Source organism: Polypterus senegalus, chromosome 15, assembly GCF_016835505.1.
Source record: "Polypterus senegalus isolate Bchr_013 chromosome 15, ASM1683550v1, whole genome shotgun sequence".
Lineage (NCBI taxonomy): Eukaryota > Metazoa > Chordata > Cladistia > Polypteriformes > Polypteridae > Polypterus > Polypterus senegalus.
In genome coordinates, this window is record NC_053168.1 from 50,319,898 (window position 1) to 50,341,598 (window position 21,701).

The 21,701-nt window shown below is 38.1% G+C and overlaps 1 protein-coding gene across 1 annotated transcript in view; it reads right to left on the bottom strand.

The window, feature by feature from the left end:
- LOC120516067 (chromobox protein homolog 3-like) overlaps window positions 1-21,353 on the bottom strand; it is a 126,002-nt gene extending 104,649 nt beyond the window's left edge. Inside the window, exons 1-2 of the mRNA XM_039737516.1 lie at window positions 21,261-21,353; window positions 16,494-16,651 (exon numbers count right to left, since the gene is read on the bottom strand). Coding sequence (XP_039593450.1) covers window positions 16,494-16,559 — 66 coding nt within the window. The 5' untranslated portion in view covers window positions 16,560-16,651; window positions 21,261-21,353. The remainder of the gene's footprint in view (window positions 1-16,493; window positions 16,652-21,260) is intronic.
- Window positions 21,354-21,701: the final 348 nt, after the last annotated feature.

The window sequence follows — 21,701 nt, forward strand, 5'->3', positions numbered from 1 at the left end:
CACGTATTGGTCCTAGGTCCAGCCCAGTAACAGCTTATTCAATGACTAACATGATAATGTGATATCAACAGTGCAGAATGCATACAACTAAAGACTAACATTTTCAGTCAGTTTTATTTAATTTTTATCAGAATGGGAACATGCCTCTGGTCTAAGCATATCTGAGATGCTTCAAAAAGCAGAAGGTCAATCAACGCATACAGGTTCACAAACCACAGCTATATAAAGTACTCCGGTTGTGGATACAAATATAAATGTATTGTATAATGTACAAACATATACATGTATTGAGGGGAAATTTGTTGACATCTGAGCATTTTCTGGCATTCGTTTATTTAACAATATTTTGTAAAGATTCAAAAGTTTGGGATATTTTGAGCATACAGCTGGATGACATGACCTATGGATTTTGCAACACGAGTAAAGTGATATTTTTCTTGGACTTTTTGAAACTGTTTGATGTTGTCCAGTGTTTGTCACCTTAGACACATCTTTTCTACCTCAATATTTGTTATCTCAATTTAGCATGAAAACGTGAAAATAAAGGTTTTCCTTGGCCATCACTACAAACCACAAGGAATAAATAAAATATAAAAAAAATATCATTTTTGGGTGGAGTATTCTTTTAGGATTGAGAACCTATGGCAATGTCATGGCGGACAAGAAAATGAGCTACACCTCCATACATGGTCTTAGGAAGTCTGAGTGAGATGGCTTCAGTATTTGGTTTGTCCTTTTCTGATTGTGCTCAGGTTACTCCCTTTGTTCCTCCCTAACTATTGAGTTTGTGAGTGTGTCCATGTGGTTCAACGAATGCCAAAGAAAATAATGACTCACTTAGATTTGACTCTTCTGTGCATCTCATATATCATTCTTTGGGGCTGCCTATCACTAGTACCTACTTAAATAAAGGGACATTTGATCCCCTTGAAATGATTCAATGTTTCATGGGACTTTTTCATTCTGAAAGAGTGTGTTTGGAGGCTGGTAACAGGGACACTCAGATCTTTTGTTTGGGAAATACCTCACTGTATGGGTGCAGATTGACTTACATGGCCTGTGGTCGGATACCTGGCTATGTGATATTAAAATCATGCTCTAATTTCCACAAAAAGACAGTGATGTGCATGTATGCCACTTCTGTAGCTATATATCAAATGCATGCTTCTAGACAAATTTGGGCATGATCATGTTGCAATTGGTTTTCACTTTAATAATAATCTAGACTCTCTTTCCTGGAAAGGCTTTACATTCTCAGAGTGAACAATGCGAATAAACCACACCGGATGACGGTACGTTTTCACTGGCAATGCAGTATAATGTTTTTACCTGTATATATACACACCGCTCACTTTTCCCAGAGCACTGAGAATTCTTTTAATCTTTAATGGTATTTCCTAATAATTTTATTTGTAATTAAACATGCTGAAATAAACTGGTTTTCCAAGAAACAGTTCCAGAATGATTCCTTACTCGATTCCTTTTTCCATATAAACCATAAACTTTTAAGGAGTTACTATACTGATGAGTTATCAATGGAAGAACACTCCTGAAAGTACTGTGGGAAAAATACACATTCTTCACATTAAAATGACTTAAATGTATCTATACTTGTTAAAGGTAATCTACAGATAAATTAAAAAAATTTTAGTCTGATAAAGTAAACACGACTTTCATAATTAATATACTGTATATAGAGAAAGAGACTGGGTGCTAGACAGACGGAGGTAATCAAGGTGCATGCTTCCCCAGAGGATGCCGGTGTTCGATCTTGTTTTCCCTAATTTAGAGGTTTTATACAATTTAGAAAAAATTACATTAAGCACTTATTCTCCCTAATAAGCTGATAAGAATAAGTACGGCCACTGATCCCATTATTAATATTCAGTTGTCATGCCTGCACATTTGTGGACCATTTTCCTAACTCCGGCACAGTAAGCACTACCACCCTGGGCATAGAGAGGGTGCTGTCGCTAGCGATGTCTTCTCTTTTACCTACGTCCAGATCCAAAGTCTGAGGAGGTTGTCTAGCACTCCCCACATTCTGCCTAGACTTGCCAGATCCCTTCTGGCACAGGAAACATAAAACCAGACACAAGTTGAAGAATGACATCAGAATACGACCAAACATTACCGAGGACAGAGCTCCTGACAAAGCCTTGTTTCCATATAGCAGAGAGCAATAGCTAAACAGCCTTTTGCTGGTGCACATTTTTGTTTATTTTTATGAACTTAGTAAAAATAGTGACTTGGTTGGTGCCCCAGCATTCCTTGTTTGTTGTTGTGGGTGTTTATCTCAGTCACACACTAAATGATTTTATTGCTGAAACGGCTAGAGTTTAGCTAACCTTTCTTTCAAAAAACAATCCAAACTTGGCAAAAATATTTTTTTTTAATCAAGAAAATAATGGTGCTTAGTTTTTAGTTTTACCTAGTCTAAAGACAAGCTGTTAATACATGCAAGCTGATATCATATAGAAATGTGTTATTGTGAAGAAATTTATTTTTATGTATTTCTATTTTATATCTATGTACTTATACATACAGTTAGGTCCATAAATATTTGGACAGAGACAACTTTTTTCTAATTTTGGTTCTGTACATTACCACAATGAATTTTAAATGAAACAACTCAGATGCAGTTGAAGTGCAGACATTCAGCTTTAATTCAGTGGGTTGAACGAAAAGATTGCATAAAAATGTGTGGCAACTAAAGCATTTTTTTCACACAATCCCTTAATTTCAGGGGCTCAAAAGTAATCGGACAATTGACTCAAAGGCTATTTCATGGGCAGGTGTGGGCAAGTCCATTGTTATGTCATTATCAATTAAGCAGATAAAAGGCCTGGAGCTGATTTGAGGTGTGGTGCTTGCATGTGGAGGATTTTGGTGTGAACAGACAACATGCGGTCAAAGGAGCTCTCCATCCAGTTGAAAGAAGCCACCCTTAAGCTGCGAAAACAGAAAAAACCCATCCGAGAAATTGCTACAATATTACGAGTGGCAAAATCTACTGTTTGGTACATCCTAAGACAGAAAGCAAGCACTGGTTAACTCAGCAATGCAAAAAGACCTGGACGTCCATGGAAGACAACAGTGGTGGATGATCGCAGAATCATTTCCATGGTGAAAAGAAACCCCTTCATAACAGCCAACCAAGTGAATAACACTCTCCAGGGGGTAGGCATATCGATATCCAAGTCTACCATAAAGAGAAGACTGCATGAAAGTAAATACAGAGGGTGCACTCCAAGGTGCAAGCCACTTATAAGCCTCAAGAATAGAAAGGCTAGGTTGGACTTTGCTAAAGAACATCTAAAAAAAGTCAGCACAGTTCTAGAAAAGCATTCTTTGGACAGATGAAACCAAGATCAACCTCTACCAGAATGATGGCAAGAAAAAAGTATGGAGAAGGCGTGGAACAGCTCATTATCCAAAGCATACCACATCATCTGTAAAACACGGTGGAGGCAGTGTGATGGCTTGGCGTGCATGGCTGCCAGTGGCACTGGGACACTAGTGTTTATTGATGATGTAACACAGGGCAGAAGCAGCCGAATGAATTCTGAGGTGTTCAGAGACATACTGTCTGCTCAAATCCAGCTAAATGCAGTCAAATTGATTGGGCGGCGTTTCATGATACAAATAGACAATGACCCAAAACATACAGCCAAAGCAACCCAGGAGTTTATTAAAGCAAAGAAGTGGAAAATTCTTGAATGACCAAGTCAGTCACCTGATCTTAACCCAATTGAGCATGCATTTAACTTGGTGAAGACTAAACTTCGGACAGAAAGGCCCACAGACAAACAGCAACTGAAATGCAGTAAAGGCCTGGCAAAGCATTAAAAAGGAGGAAACCCAGCATCTGGTGATGTCCATGAGTTCAAGACTTCAGGCTGTCATTGCCAGCAAAGGGTTTTCAGCCAAATGTTAGAAATGAACATTTTATTTCCAGTAATGTAATTTGTCCAATTACTTTTGAGCCCCTGAAATAAAGGGATTGTGTTAAGAAAATGCTTTAGTTGCCTCACATGTTTATGCAATCTTTTTGTTCAACCCACTGAAATAAAGCTGAAAGTCTGCACTTCAGCTGCATCTGAGTTATTTCATTTAAAATTCATTGTGGTAATTTACAGAACCAAAATTAAAAAAAAAAAGTGGTCTCTGTCCAAATATTTATGGACCTAACTGTACATACAAAAATGTTTATACTTATGTGTGCTCATATAATCTCATGGAACAAAGTATTAGGACCATTATACAGTAGAAATACTTCTTTTGTTCTCAAAAAATCTTGGTTTCATGGATTCCACAAAATGTTGGCAACATCCCTTTGAGATTGTGGTCCATGTTGACATGATTGCATTGCAACATTTCTGCTGATTTGTCAGTTGTACATTCATGCTGCAAATCTCTTGTTCTGCCACATCCCAAAAGTGTTCCATTTGATTCAAATCTGTTCAGTGGAATGGCCAAGGAAGAACACTGAACTCATTGTCAGGTTCATGAAAACAGTTTAACATGACTTTTGCTTTGTGAAATTTTGTATTGTCATGCTGGAAGATGAGTAAATTGTGGCCATAATGGAATGCACATGGTCAGCAACAATATTCAAATATGCTGTACTATTCAAGTGATGCTTAATTGGCACTATTGGGCCTAAAGTTTGCCAAGAAAACATTTGTTACATGACCACCAGCCTAGACTGTTGACAAAGTGCAGGTTGGGTACTTGGATTCATACTGTTGGTGACAAATTCTTACTCAATCATCTGTGTGGTACAGCAGAAACTGAGATTTATCAGACCAGGCTACCATTTTTCCAGTTTTTAACTGTCCACTTTCTGTGAGTCTGTGCCCTCTGCAGCCTTAGTTTTCTGTTCTTTGCAGAAACCAGACATGATTGTCTGCTGTTGTAGCCCATCTGCATCAATGATCAACATGTTGTGTGTGTATTCCGAGATGTTTTTCTGCTCACCACAGTTAAACAGAGTGGTTATCTGAGTTACCATAGCCTCTCTGTCAGCTCAAACTAGTCTCGCCACTCTCTTCGTGTCTTGTGTAATGGCCCATCCCCTGGTATCTCCTCCTCTTAAGACTGTGCTGGGAGACACAGCAAACCGTCTTGCAAAGGCATGTAATGATGTACAATCCTGGTGGAGCTGGATTACCTGTGCAACCTGAGTCTGGAGCACGTACTGCCTCATGCTAACGGTAGTGACAAGGACATTAGCAAAACATAAAACTAGAGAAGAATCAGTCAGGGAGGGTAAGGAGAGAGCAATTGTCTGTGGCCACCACCTACAAAAAGCATTCCCTTTTTTTTGGTGTCTTGCTGTTGTGTCTCCAGTGCATCTGTTGACACTTTCATTTGCACCTGAGCAGGTAAAGTGGACAGATTGATATCCCTGAAACTTAATTGACTTGGTGTTAGACTGTGATGATTAAGTGTTCCCTTATTTTTTATATTATCTATATGCAAACTTGAGTGTAAAGCAGTAAAACTCCAAGTGACTTTAACAAAGGGTTCAATTAAAAACAGCAGTGAGTCTCAGATTAAGATCTTGGTTTTAGGGAAATTCTTTAACCACTTCAACACCCCTAGATCCAGGTTTCCTTAGCCTGGTGAAAATGATTATTAAAACATACATCTTCTGATGGCTTGGATACATCATCAGTGACGTTACCTAAAGTTATTAGTTGTTTCTCCTAGGTGACCCAACCAGGCCTCATCAAACCCTTATCTAAGTTACATGCATTGACAAGGATCTTTACCTTTGATCCACAATGATACATGTGATGTTAAAACAAACATATGCTTGGCACAGAAAATGAAATATAAAATCTATGGAGCCTACCTCAATCGGCACATACCATGCACACTACCCTAGTCTGTAAGACTAGTTGCTGTATTCCTTGAATCCCCAGTCTGTGGCCTCGTCTTTCTGTTCAGTCATCTGTACACAATCATCTTCTATAACGTCTGTAATACCAGCATAATGACTCCTGACTGTCTTCCATGTAATGGTATCTGGGACCTTCAGCTGCTAGTCTTATCCTAAGCGGTCCTTCTGATACTCTGAACTGGAGCTACAGCTTCTCCCCTGCTCTGCCTGTCTTTCTGGATGAACTTGCTTGCTGTAATTCAAAACACTGCAAATGGTGCCTGCTGATATTTCCTGCACATGCTTACGTTGCCAGTTGTGGTGTCCTTCTTCAAATGCTTTTGTGTTTCAATGTTTCCCTTTGGTGGCACAATAGTATGTCAGCCTTAGCCCCATAGATAAGATTAGCTAGATTTAGCTGAACATTATAGATTGGTGCAATCATTAATTTAATGCAATGAGGTTGAGCACATAGAGTTTAAATCATTAAATTGTATGGCCCATGGCTTGCTTCCTTCTACTACATGCCCCCTATTACCATACCCCTATCATCCAACTGATCTACACTTCTTTCACAATTGCTCACAGTACATCTTGAACCAGTTCATAGAGTTCCTTACCATGAATTTGACTTATTGTTTTGAAACTTTAAAGACCAGTCTGTTCTAGTGCCACTGGCTGCACAATCACACTATTCTGCAACTGTTCATCAACCCTTGATAGCATCATATTCCCTCCACATCCTCCCAGACCTAACTTTTATGGCAGTCTATAAGACCTTGGGATCACTGGACTCCAAAATATAGCAGTAACATTCTTAATCCTTCATTTGTCCTGTTAATTAGGATCTTCATCTTGTTGCTGCACCATGGAATTTGTGGTAAATCAGAGGGCAGGTATTTACTATTGTACATGTATTTATTATTAAGCCGTTTCAACAGTTGGCAATGGAATTTCATAAAGCTAAGTCCCAAAGGGTCAATTTTGGCTTTAAATTGTTCTCATACCTTGATTATCCACATATGCCAACCAACACTTTAACTTCTTATACCTTAATGGTCAGAAAACAATTTATGCAAAGTCATATGTTAGAGCATAATACTAAAAATCTTTCCTTTTATGCCGAGGAGCAAGATTTTGATCCCAAACTGCTTGATGTTACTTGAATTCATGCTCTTTGAATCTCCTCTAATGGTTCGCCTTCCTTCTCCTCTAAATCATCCTCTAAATTCTTCCACAGCTAGTTTGGCAATATAGGTTACTTCTTATACACCATGTAGGAGGCTCCTCTGGTCCAGGTACATATTTTGCCCTTGCAGACTTGACAACATCCTGGAATCCATTCCACTAAAGTCCTTTACTTTCCACCTCAGCTCCTTACTATTGAACTTCGGACTTGTCCTGGTGGGTTAATCAATGCTCCACACTATCTCAAACTCTGCTCCCTCACTGTGTCATTGAAAGTGTTGTGAAGATGCTGGTGAAACACCCCTTTAGAACAACTCGGCTCTTATTCAGGTGACTCCCTGGTAAATCCAAATTAGTTTGTAAGGAATGCAGCTCAATTTTTGGCCCATATTATTTTCTGCTCTTTCAAGGTTATTTTATCGTACAGAACATAATGGGTTTCTTTCTTAACATGTTCTAGAGCCCCAGCATGGCATCACTTTCATCCCCTTTAGCCATCCTGAACCGGCACTTCAAGGACCCCAGTTTTTTCTCTATCCTGTAGTTCATCATATTGAAGGCTCTAGTTGTTTCTTCCTTTTAACATCAAACCCTTCCACAGCAACTCATTGACTTGAACTGTTCATATCACCATTCAGTGTCACTTCCAGAATCTTTCTCCTTGCTAGGTAGATCAATGTTCTGTTTCTCTGCCTTGGGATGAACTTGACAGCCTTCAAAAGAGGTATGGGGACAAGCACCCAAGCAGCTGAACTGACAAACAGACACCCATGCAAATAATCTACTAACAATGAGTGCATGTGGTAAGAATGCAAAAAAAAAAACTGCATGGCCTGAAGATCCAAAAAGGCATAGATAAAATCTCTAAGGAAGTAGTGGGTGATAAATTGCATAGAAAGTACTCCTTGTGGAGTAGCTCGGATGATGTGTGGCATAGCCAGGCTGAAGCAGCAAAAGCACGTATCAGTAACGTAGCCTGGGATCACTTGACAATTCAAAACCACCAGCTCCATGAGTGGTGACTTTAATGGAAATGGTTAACCTCATATTTTAGTATTAGATATGCAATTCTTCTCTTACTAAACATATTCAGTACACATTCACAAAATCATTATGTGCCAAACCCTTTTTTCTGCAACAGCATTAGTGACTTATAACTTCCACCTAATTTATTTGAAAGTAAACCATATATGCTTTCTAGTTGTCTGGAAAGGATGAAGATGTAACTCCAGCGCATCTAATTGTCACGTAATTACAGCTTCCTTTTGAGTGTCATGTGCACAGGGCTGACTTTGAAAACTAATTAAATGTTTACTTCTGAGCATGGAACCTGCATTTAAAATTAGCAATGTCTTAAGTCTGAAACACCCACTGTTAACTTGAGTTGGTGGTACAATAACTTTGAATGCAGACTACACTGCATAAACTGTAGAACACCATTTAATGTTCAATACTCTATTTTGATTATATGCATAAAATTTTGTGTGTCTTATAGTGTGTTATACAATGTAAGGCAGATTAACTGTTTTAATATAGCCCTTTTTATTTTAAATACATTTTTAAACAGTACATTGTTACCTTAGTAGTAAGCAGGCAATCAAAGAATAATACACTGGATATGGAATTTACCATTTTGACTAAATGTGTTTAATTTAAAAGAGAAGTTTGGTACTTTTCAAGTCAAAGATAATTCTTCACAATCATGGTCTATATTAGTTTTTCCACATGAAATTCCTTGCTAAAGTGAAGCATATTTTATAAATTTTAAACAATAACTAGCCTGCACTTTCATTCTTGTATTGTAGATCTTATGGAAACTGGAGTTCCATTATAAAGAAAAACCTTAAAATGTACTGAATATGTCTATTTTTCCAAGTCAAAAATGTTATTTATTGAACCACATCATGAGATTACACACATATTGCAAAAGAAAACTAACCATGATGTTTTAATAAGGTAAAAAAGCAAACCACTGTTGTGAGATTTAGCCATATTAAAAGGAGACTTGCTATGCATTTCACTTTGACGACTATTCTGTTCATCTTTCTTTGCTGCACCCTTTTAACCCTATGGGCATGGATTCATCTCAAAAAGTCATTGCCAAGCAGTGATATAGTGATAGACCTATAAATACCTGGGAGTGCAGCCAGATGATAAATTGGACTGGACTGTCAATACTGATGCTCTGTGTAAGAAAGGACAGAGCCGACTATACTGTACTTCCTTAGAAGGCTGACGTCCTTCAACATCTGCATTAAGATGCTGCAAATGTTCTATCAGATGGTTGTGGTGAGCGCCCTCTTCTATGCGGTAGTGTGCTGGGGAGGCAGCATAAAGAGGAGGGACACCGCACGCCTGGAAAAACTGGTGAGGAAGGCAGGCTTTATTGTAGGCATGGAGCTGGACAGTTTGACATCCGTGGCAGAGTGACGGGCGCTGAGCAGGCTCCTGTCAATAATGGAGAATCCACTGTGTCCACTGAGCAGGATCATCTCCAGACAGAGGAGCAACTTCAGCGACAGACTGGTGTCACTGTCCTGCTATACTGACAGACTGAAGAGATCGTTCCTCCCCAACACTATGCGACTCTTCAATTCCACCCTTGTAAACGTTAATATTATGCAAAATTATTGTGTCTGTTATACCTTCATTGTTATCACTCTTTAATTTAATACTGTTCTTTATCAGTATGCTGCTGCAGGAGTATGTGAATTTCCCCTTGGGATTAATAAAGTATCTATCTATCTATCTATCTATCTATCTGATATTGGCATTACTGAATGTTGATGTCCACTCTCTGTACTGTAGACTATTTGACATTAATAACTAGAAAAGACACAATTATGATTGCTTATATTCTTTCACAAAGATATTGTCTGCTGTTGTTGAACTGATAATGCACTTGTGTACTTTAATGAGAGAGAACATTAAGCAGGCGTGTGGTTTGCAATAAAGTAAGTTTAGTACAGATAGGCATAGGCAGAGGAGTAACACAGAGAGCTGTCATTCCTGCCTCACAGCACCAGGGTCTGCATAAATTTGACATTTTCTCCGCATTTTTTTATACATTAATTGGTATGTGTGAGTACTGTATTGGTGAGTTTATTCACTTAACCATGTTGTCCTTTTATTACCACAGCTTCTGCAAGAATGACTTCAATGGCTTCAAACTGCTCTGCTCTCCGAGTATTTATTTTTCATGCATGCGGACAACACACCACAGAATCTGCAATGTGCAAGTGGCCTGGCTGTTTCAAAAATCTAAGGCTTATATTAAAAATACAGTGCAGTGTAATCAGTTAACTTCAGGTTCAGTGTTATTTTTGAAAAGTACAATGAAACTCCTATGTGCCCTTTCACTACACTGCCACATGGTGTGATGTTTGCTCTGAGATCTATGTAAAATAACAACACGAGTTGGTCTCGTCCATTGCGAGAGATGGACGTCTGAAGCGGAGCTCCATTGCAGTGGCTTTATTTTTTCTCTTATTTCTTATTATCCCAAGGTATTCTGTATTTACCCAACCCGAAGAGTTTCTACTACAGTATATAAACATGAGTAACAAGAAAGGAGTTCAGAAAGAAACGGAAAAGAAACTTAAAGGTACACCCAAGTCTAGACAGGCATCAAGCCCAAGTGCAAGGTATGGCCTTTCAGAGACTGACCTGGAACAGGCAGGCGAAAGCACAGACTTTCTAGGACCCCGCTCCACTGCATCATCTCCAGTCGAGAGTGAAAATGGGAGCGAAGGTGCAAGTGATGCAGGTCATGATAGCTCACTGATTCCAGAAGATCACTTGAAACTAGAAATGGCCTTGCAGTCCATGCTTTCATCTACCCTTTGTGAGCCAGAGGCATTGGCTGTAACTGGGGTTGCCACTTCACCCGCGGAGCATGGAAGCTGAAATGATTTGATCGAACTGAAGGAAATGATCGCAACATTGGTCACGGCCATAAATGAGCTCAAGAAAGACATTCAGAAAAATATGAAGAAGGAAATAAATGGCTTGCTCAAGACAAACGAGAAGCTGCGGCAGTATAATAAAGACTTGGAAAAACGTATATATAATTGTTTTGATGCAAGCTTTAAAGGTATGCTGGGAAAAATTGAGGAACACATTCAGGAAAATGCGTCTAAACTGAGAGAACTTGCCGATCAGCTGTAAGACGTTAAGCAGACATTCACGACTCGAATTGAAACAACAGTACATTTTGCTTCTACCGCTGATGGAAAAGCTACAGCTGTGAATCCCGAATGCAAAAAAAACTCGGAGACAGACTTATGGCTCTGGAAGATAGATGCAGAAGGAATAATATTTGAATCGAAGGTATACCTGAGAATCATGAAAGTCTAAATCCAGTGAAATTTGTAGCTGAACTATTCTCAAAAATAATTGTAGAGGACTTTAAATCAGATACCGAGATAGCGGCAGCTTATTGCATACGTGGATCAAAAACCTCTAATCCTAGCACTCTAATTGTCTGCTTCGAGAGATTACAATTTAATATCAATGTAATGGCACTTCTCAGATATTATATTTGAAAATAATCACATTCGTATTTTTCCCGATTTCTCACCCTCAACAGCTGCTAAACGCGCAGCTTTTTACAACATTAAAAAGCGGTTACGGAAAGCCGATATCAGATACAGCCTCTTGTATCCTGCCAAACTGAAAATGGATATTCAAGACAAATATTACATCTTCTCCTCCACGGAGGAAGCAGAAAAGGAATTAAGAAAGCTGATCCTGACACTTTTTTGAAATGTGATAGTGAGTCGCATCCTGTCATGGCAGGAAGATATTACCTGCTGTCTGACCCGCTTGCAACGATACGAGTACCATAATTATACATCCTTTTCTTTTCTTGACCACTTTTTGTTTATGTTTTAATTACAATTATATGTAATGAAGTATGTGTGGAAGAAATTAAAGTTTTATTTTTTTAACTATTCTAAAGGAGACTGTTTAACATCATACACTTGGTTTATTGTTATTATTGCATTAGGATTTACTATGCTTATCCAGGACCACTTTTTAACACCATTCCCTGGGTTTACTGTCTTAATATTTCAAGACTGTTGAAGATTATATTTTATTTTATGTTTATAGTATTTAGACTTTACTGGCAATAGATATCTCTACTTTTTAATCCTCAAATACTGCTGCTAGGGAGCTTGTTTTGTTTTGGACATGCTCTGTCTCTAGGTATGTCAGAGGACTGGGACTTTGTGAAGTGGGGTCCAGCCTCACATGGGGAGGCAAAATGGGTGGGGGGGAAGAGAAAGAGAGCAAGCTATATCTAAACTATCCTTTTAGTCCTTATAATTATAACTACCAATGTAACAACAGGCTGCATGGCAATGACTCGTGGGAAAATTGGAAATTAAGGTTAAAGCTGTCTCTGTTCCAGTTAAGACTACAAAATGACATCAAAATTTCAGAATTAATGTCTCCATGATGGGACAGTTAACTTTGTGAGCTGGAATGTTAAAGGCCTGAATCACAAATTAAAGAGAAAGCATTCTGTCACCTAACAGGTCTAAACACTAAAACAGTATTTTTACAGGAGACCGACTTACTAAGCAAGGATCAGTTCCGGCTGCAAATAGACTGGACAGGCCAAATGTTCCATTCCAGCTTTACAAAGAAAACTAGAGGTGTGGGAATTCTCATACATAGAACAGTCTTATTGGCAATCGCCATTGAACCACTTGCAGTTCATTGTCGAAATGCTTATCAAGTAAAGGGAAATATCAGAGGAGGACTTTAACAGAAAATTTCTCTATATGCAGATGATATGGTGCTGTATATATCAGACCCACAAAATACTGTTCTTGCAGTCTTAACAGCACTTACAGAATTTCAAAAGATCTCTGGTCTCAGAATTAATTTGCATAAAACATACAATATTAGATTGGACACCATCCCTTTTACTGTTGCAGATCAGTTTAAATACCAAGGGATAAATATCACAAGTAAACATAAAGCCCTTTATCAACAAAATTTTGCCATATGTATGGAAAACATTAAGCAAGCCTTGCATAGATGGTCAACCCTTCATCTCACTCTAGATGGAAGAATTAACGATGTTAAGATGAATATCCTTCCTAAGCTTCTCTTTCTATTTCAAAACATTCCAATACACATTAATAAATCATTTTTAAGCAATTAGATTCAACCATAATCTCATTTATTTGGAACTTAAAACATCCGCGTATCCAAAGAGCAACCCTACAAACACCTAAGGCAGAAGGTGGCATGGCTCTACCTAACTTTCAGTTTTATTACTGGACAGCAAACATACAAGCTATAAAAACCTGGACACAAATAGATGAACAAACACAGGCTTGGTCCGCAATACAAATAAAATCCTGTAGCACTTCTTTATATTCTCTGCTTTGTGCCCCAATAAATGCAAGTTCTTGCCAATATACTAATAACCAAATTGTGCTTCACTCACTCAGAATATGGAACCAATGTAGAAAGCATTTTAAGATGGAGAATCTTTTATCTGTGGCACCTCTGCATGAGAACCACCTTTTTCAACCCTCGCAAACATACAGTATGCAGTTTTTAGTATCTGGAAAACATTTGGGATTAAATTGCTTAGAGATCTTTATATAGACAACATCTTTGCATCCTAAGAACAACTTTCCAGCAACACATATCTTTCACTATCTTCAAATTGGAAACATTGTTAAACAGATCCTGCCTGATTTTCCTCATCTCACACCTTCCTCTATGCTGGAAAAAATATTGCTCAGTTTTGAGGACTCAGACAGCATTTCTGCAATATATAAAATTATTTTACAGTCCCTCCCTTTCAAAGATCAAAGAGGACAATGGGAAAATGATCTCTCACTCAAATTATCAGAAAAGGAGTGGAAGGTTGCAATGCAGAGAATTCAGTCAAGCTCCATATGCGCAAAGCATACAATTATTCAACTCAAAATTATATATCAAGAACATCTGTCTCACTTAAAACTGTCCAAAATGTTTCCAGGGCCAGATCCAACCTGAGAACGCTGCAATCAACTTCCAGCCTCACTAGGTCACACTGGGTCATTTGGGCCTGCACCAAATTAACATCATTCTGGACCAAAATTTTTAAGTGCCTTTCAGACAGCCTTGGTCTCACAATCCCTCCTAACCCATTAACAGCTGTGTTTGGTGTTCTTCCAGATGGTTTTAAAGTGGAGAAGGACAAAAAAAACTGTGATTGCCTTCACTACACTATTGGCACACAAACTTATTTTGCTAAACTGGAAGAATCTTAACTCTACTCTTTTAAGTCAGTGGGTAACTGATGTTGTATACTATTTGAAATTGGAAAAAATCTATTTCTCAGTTTGAGGATCTGTGCAGAACTTTTTTAAAACCTGGCAGGATCTAATCAATAATATTTTAGATTAAGCTATTAAAGCACTGAGGAAGTACTGTAGATTCTCTTCCCATTTCTTTTTCTTCTCCATTTATCTTTATCTGCCTATTAAACTCATTAATTTATTTATTTTTACTAGCTTTAAGTTTTTCTCTGTTGGGCATGCTCTCTTTTTCAGGGGGTGGAGGGTTGATTTGTTTTCAATCCTATTTTTTGTAACAATTGATCTATTTGTATGGAATGATGACAATAAAATCAATAAAATAAAAAAAAAAACAACAACATGGAATGCAATGGATAAAAAGTAGGTGCCGCTTAGATTTGAGTGTGCACCTGTCTGTTATTACAAGCTACGGCAGAACATAACCGCTGAAATAGCAACACTTCAGTAGCAAAAGTAGGATTATAAGCAGAATGTAGCCTGGCACCAGGAGCTTGTTCAGTTCTCATAACTCCAACCACATTGATGACTGTGAGCAGAAAAGTGAACAGGAAATGTATTCTTAGCTCACAAAAATAGCTACAAATATCTATGAAAATTATTTCTAATTTCCTTTCATTATTACAAGGATGCCTCATAAACACAGAAAAAATGTTTTATTGAACTTAAACCTATGCTGCTTCAAAATGGATGTATTTGACAAGTTATGTTTTATTTCGTTCACCTAAGGACGTTGGTACCCTGCAGCTCGATTATAAGTTGCATGACCAGACTTGGTACTTTTAAAATTTATAAAAAGCACTTCACTTTGTCAAAGTACATTCACTAAAGCTTACATTTTATAGATCATGCTAAAGACATACCTGGTGTTTAATTTACGTATTGAAATAGAGGTATTATCTTAAAAGGTAATGTTGTCTTACTTCAATAAAGCTTTATCATATTTAGTCTTGTAAAAAACAGAAAGTTGGTTTAAGAGTTTTGTTTGTAACACCCACCAATAATCTTTGTTTTAGCCTTGTTATATTGCTTAACTTTGCATAACAATTAGTTTTGTACATTTTTTTCTAATTGTACTGACTGTGAAATATATTAACTGCAATGCTTTACTTTCTCAGAATGTTACCATGGCACAATATATGAATATTTAAGTTCCTGGTTTTATTGCGTCTTGATAGCAATTTAAGCTAATTATGACAATTACCAACAATCAAACTTAACAAATGGTAAATTGCACTTTGGTCACCACAATACTGGAAAAAAAAAAACTTTCCTAGCAAAAAAAATGAAATTCTAGTTAATATCGGATATTAATCCAATATTTATAACATTTTCTTTAGGTTTATGTCTCCTCCTAGGTGGACATTGCTTTAGTTTCAACATATGATTTCATAGATTTGACTCTGGCATTTTCATAAGCCATAACCACTGTCACCTTTATTGGCACTAGTTGCGACTACAAATTTCATTGTTAAGTCCACTTCAACATAAAGATGAACACCAAAAATTCTGATGCCATGCTTGAGGACACAATTTGCTTGAAAGAATCTTAAATCTCAAAACCAACTTGGTGTTTCGTATGTGTCTAATCTCTGTTTTTCATTATATTCAAACATTTTATTGAAACTGTGAGTTATTTTCAAGCTTTAAAAGTTCTCTTCAGTGTTTACACCTTTTTTGTAAACATTGACGGTTTCTAGTTTAAACAAAGTTCAAACCTGTATTATGGATTCTTATGCAGTTTTGACAGGTGAGGGAGGGAAACTGTATTCTTTCCTAGAGCAACAAAACGGGTTGGATTGCAGAAAGTTATAAAACCTAACATTTAATTAGAATCTTAAAATACTTCCAAGCACTACCTGGAGAATGACAATCATGCATTAACATAACACCAAAGTCTTAATAAAAGTTTACTCTTTTGCTATCTCCCATCTTGTATTTATAATTAATGTTCCTTTCACTTCAACGCTGTATTTTTCAACTGTACTATGTAATATGCTGTGAAAAACCTCTGCCTTGCCTGTAAAAATAAAAATGACGAAAGAATTATGAGAACAGTTAATTGTTCATCACTTTATTAAACCTGTTCTTACTTGTAAAGTAGATGATTGTAGGGTGGCTTTCCTGAAAGCATGAAGGTCAAGGCAGGAATCAGTCATAGACAGGTCATCTTCTTGGGACACACTCAATTTAATAGCATAGTTTTACAATGGAGAAGGAAACCCAAATCCTCATAACGAACCAGTGGAACCTAAGAGAACATAAATCCACAGTTAAAAGTACAGAGACACCTAAACCAAGGCGACACGTCTGACTGCATTTGTGCAAATATCCTGGCCACACCGTAAAGGGCATAAAATGAAGCTCAGCAGAGGCCGCTGTATGAGTTCATTTTGTAAAACTCTACTGAAAAAACAGTCAGCATACTGATTCATGAATAGTGGCAGCCATTCACTGGTCTGTGTTACTCAGAGAGCCAGGTGCACTAATTGCTGGACACCTAGAGCTAGTGTTATTTCAAAAGCCAAGCTGAGATAAATACTTGGTGGCTGGCCAAGGTGTGCTTCGTCAATTGCTGCTTTAGCGATACCTCTATTTTCATATAGTTCCTTCTTTTTGAATCTACAGCCTGTGCTGCTTAAGAATCAGCCCTGTACGTGGGCTGCAATGGTGTTGACAAAAATAAACTGACTGGTGTGAACTGAGTAGGCACCCTAACATAAACTTTCAACAGTTTGTGGGAGGTTGATTTCATCTTGACATTGATGCATGTCAAGCTAATTTACACGTAGATAAGCTACAAGCAGTTGAATAATCTGTAAAAGTGTTGATGTGAATAGAAGACAAAAGTCAGCTCAAGCTCCATTTTCAAATGGAGGTTCAAGTTAGCTTTAATCTGACAGGGAAACGTTAAACAATGTAAATGCTTTTTTATATTATTTAGATGCAGTTTTTAGGAAGAAGACTTCTTGTGAAGGAAGTTGTACTGTAACCTGGAAGGTGAACCAGCATAAGGGATGGGCAGTGGAGGACTGTCTACCAAGGCAATATATTCCCCCATTACACTGAGTAGCAGTATACCATTGACATGTTTAGAATCCTACAGGGCCACATGTGAAATGTATTTGGAGTGGAACCTGCTGTAGGGAGCTCTCAGGAGGCAGCTTCCCTTCCCACATTTGTGTGGCCGGGAAGTGCTTCTGGAATACTTCCAGGTGCAGCTTTGACAGAAGCCTCTCCTTCTCAGCTGGGTGAATTTGGGGTCAGGAGAGAAGTAGTAATAAAGGCTATCATGGGATAGAAAATGAGGGAGAGGTCCCTGTGCACTTAAATAATCTATATTGTGGTACAGTTTAACAATATATATATTTAAATATTTTGGCTCTAAGACGATGTCTCATTAGTTGTGTCTTTGGTCAGGGGTGCAAGAAGTCCCAGCACCATCTCAGTCTTCTAACCAATTGACACAGCACACAAACTCTGGATTTGAATTTACAATTCACTAGAGCGTACTTTATTGGTTTTTACCTCTTGTCTCTTTAAGATTTGCTTAATTTCTTGACTCTTTTTGTTTGCACCAACACAATTAAACAGCCTACAGCTGTCTGTTTCTCTTCAGGCAACACCCTACCCTCAAGGAGTGGTGCTAAATCTCACACTTTTTGTACGTTAACCTCCCATGCTTAAAGGAAAGGCTCAAAAACAGCAGTTAATGCTATTTTATGCATTTTTGTGTGAATTTCCCTAGCTTGCTTTTGTTGGTGACATATTAGAACAATTAATGATTAAAGTGCAGGGAAGCATCTAGTGACCACTTTGCTGCACTTCATAAAGGAGCACATGAGCAAATACTGAAAATGACAGTGGCAAATGATGATTGATGCAGGATCTGCAATCTGCATTTTTCCATTTTTAGGTTTTGACAATACATATAAGAAGACAATGAAATATTTCCAGTATGATCCTATGTGAGCATTTTTACACTGAAATGAAATTCCACAAAATGTATTTTTTCAAATGAAGCACTGATGTACATACAGACATAGGAGATATACAGTAGACTACTGTCACACAAAAGTTTATTTTTGCTTAATTTAATTTTTTACCTTATGGATGCTTGTTCCTTCTTAGTTATTTGATATTCACCTGTAAATTGCAGTTAATTACAGTGTGAAGTTTTCAACTCACAATGGACACTTTCTATTTAGGCTAGTACATGTCACTTGCACAAAACAAATAATAAAAAAATAAAAAATAAAACAAGTGCTGGTTTTCCTCACAGCCCCACAGGCATGCTTGCCAGGTCGATTAATATGCAATTCCAAACTGGCCCTGTGTGAATGTGGATGTGTGCAAGAGTCGATCTTGTGATGGACTGTCTCCTTATCCAAGGCTATTTTCTCCTTTTGTGTTCCAACCTGAAGAGATAGGCTGCAGTCACTGCAACCAAGCAGGTTTGCAAATATTATGCACACCGCAGGGCACACACACACACACTAGGGACAATTTAGGATCGCCAATGCACCTAACCTGCATGTCTTTGGACTGTGGGAGGAAACCAGAGCAGCGAGAGGAAACCCACACAGACACGGGGAGAACATGCAAACTCCACGCAGGGAGGACCCAGGAAAGGAACCCATATAGCAGGTTGGACAATGACATGACATGTTATTTTAAAGCAAGTATTTAAAAGTGGTATGCAGGCCAAAATGTTTAAAGAACAGGCATGTCATGCATGTGACAAGGGCTGAAGCCAATCAGTGATTGTGATATCATCATAGTTTTTTTTAAGTGTTGAAAAATAGAGACAGATTATACATAGACAGTAAGAAATGATTAGCATAGTAATTTTGGCAAATGCTTGGCTAAATCACACAGAATATTGAAACAAAATAGAAACAAAGCAGGCTTCTTGGTCCTCAGTACTAATGAAAAATTGCCAATAATGTCCTTTGTTGGTTTTGAAAAATAGGTAAGGATCACAAATAACCTCTAACTTCAAGACATTAAAAGACACCTTTTCACATTCAATGTCCAAAAAACATTCTGGAGAATATAGTTTCATTTTGGCCATTCTTGAACCCATGACTAAACTTTAGAAACCTTGCAACAAAAGTGGGCTGAATAACAGGTTTCAGCTGTGCCAGTGCAATTACAAAGGTTTCTCTAATAGCCAATTGGCATTTAAAATGACTATTTAAGGATGAGCTTAGGGATTTTACCATTAGAACACTGACAAAATGGCTGTTGAAAACGACACTTTGCAGTTACATGCAAATAATAAAATTAAAAATTCTTAATTTCAACCAGTAACACTTGTTTGTGTTTGGCTATATTGTTATATCAGTTTAATAGTATGTTGATAAAAATGCTGTCGATTTCAATCAAAAACCAGAACATTTCTGGGTGTAATGCTGGTACCACTGGCAACAGTAGTAATATATTGGCCCTATTTTATATACTGTACAGTAAATTGAATATTGATTGAAATGCATCGATTTAAATAAAAAATGAACATTTCTGTGTGCGTTCATACTTTTGGCTAGTAGTGAATTTGCACTGCTCACAGGCGTACAAAGGTTTGCGCGTTAATTTTTTTCAGTTCACTACCTGTGAAATTCAAAAAGCAAACAGAAACAAGTATATGTACAGTTAAACGTTCAGGCAAAACCTCTCGTTTTTGCATGTGCAAAAAAAAAATTTGACTATTCATTTAGGTCACTTACTAACCGGTTAGATAATCCAGTTTTAGTGGGGCAGACGAAAACCTGCCCGTTCAGTCCTCCACCCAGCCCGGCCCCGCCACTCTGGGCTGCTCCGCCCGCAGCCGCTCCTGTTTCTATAGACGCTGCGCACAACTCGCTGCTGCTAAATCCGCCGCGACCTTCGACCCCATTCTGTGAGATCCAATCAAACACTGGGTCTGCTCTAGAAACCCAAAATTTCCACGTCGGCAGAAAAAATGCAATATGGAAGAAAGAACGGAAACTGTTCTAGTACACCTTAATCTGGACAGGTAAAGCAAAACTACGGGAAAGCAATGACAAATAATAAGACCATGTTGCGAGGGTCAAACCTTCTTTAAGTGCACCCTGAAAGTGACTTTTTAAAATCTTGCCGGCTTCAAATTTAAAGGGGAACATGTGTGTAAGTTTTGCATTGCACGTAATGGAAAGCGCTTCGTGGCGAGTCCAGGCACAAAACGCAGGGTTGAGAGGCGAACTGTGACAAAGTGGGGATCTTCTGCAAGCTTACGTTTGACAAGTTGCGGACACTTTTTGTACACTTGACTCGCTGTTCGCTTCTGTTTTACCCGACTAAACAGCTGGTATTATTGGAAACCTGCATGTGTCTGTTACAAAGTCATCACAGGAAGCTGGAAATGTCTTTTAACACGAACTGAGCAGAAAGCGTATTGCTAAGGGGAATGCTAGTTTTTGAAAGGAAAGTTCTGTTAACACTTCGACTCTGAGTACTGTAGAAGTCAGTGCACTACAGAACTTTGTTTTCAGAGACCAGAATCTTACGCGGAAGAGCCTTCATCGCTGGACGAACATAGTGGATGGATCTCTAAGGGCAAGGTGGTCTGTGTGATTATTATTACTTTTATTTAAATCCGGTTGAACTGTCTGATTATTTTGAGAACGTTTTCTCGATCGACCTGCAGGGACTGGGGAAGGCTTGTGTGATGTCAGTGGGTCTCGTTTTTGTGTATTCACCCACTAATACACAAGCAGAGAGGGAAGAAAGAAATGTTTATTGCTTTTAAATATTTATTTCCAATATGCACGATTTATCCCTATTTCAAGGAATCTACGTACTTGAAATATGATAAGCCAATAAATCTCTCTACAACTCACCTGTGACTATTGAGCAATTTCTGGTAAATTTCAGTCGGCATTTCAGTTAAACGTTACTCCATACAACGCCATGAAGAAAGTCCATCACCTCAGTGCGCTTAACAGGGCCATCGGGGTTACAGCAAAAAATCGCGAGAAGAAGGCAGATCACCGTATTAATTTTTAGATGGCAGCCAGAACAAACCGTCACCTGTTGCAGAACTGCCAGAAACATTACATAATTAATGTTCCTTTTATTTTCCAACCATTGTCCAAGAGCGCCCCCTATTGCCATTCACTGTCTCACCCAGTGTTCAGTTAAGATCTAATCTTTGTCAGCATTTAACTTTGATGCCCAATCTCTCATATTCAGCGATGAAAAGACTAAGGAGATGGATGTTCATGGCAAAGGCAACGGGATCCACCTCTGCGATATTGACATCAATGTTTTCAGTAATAATG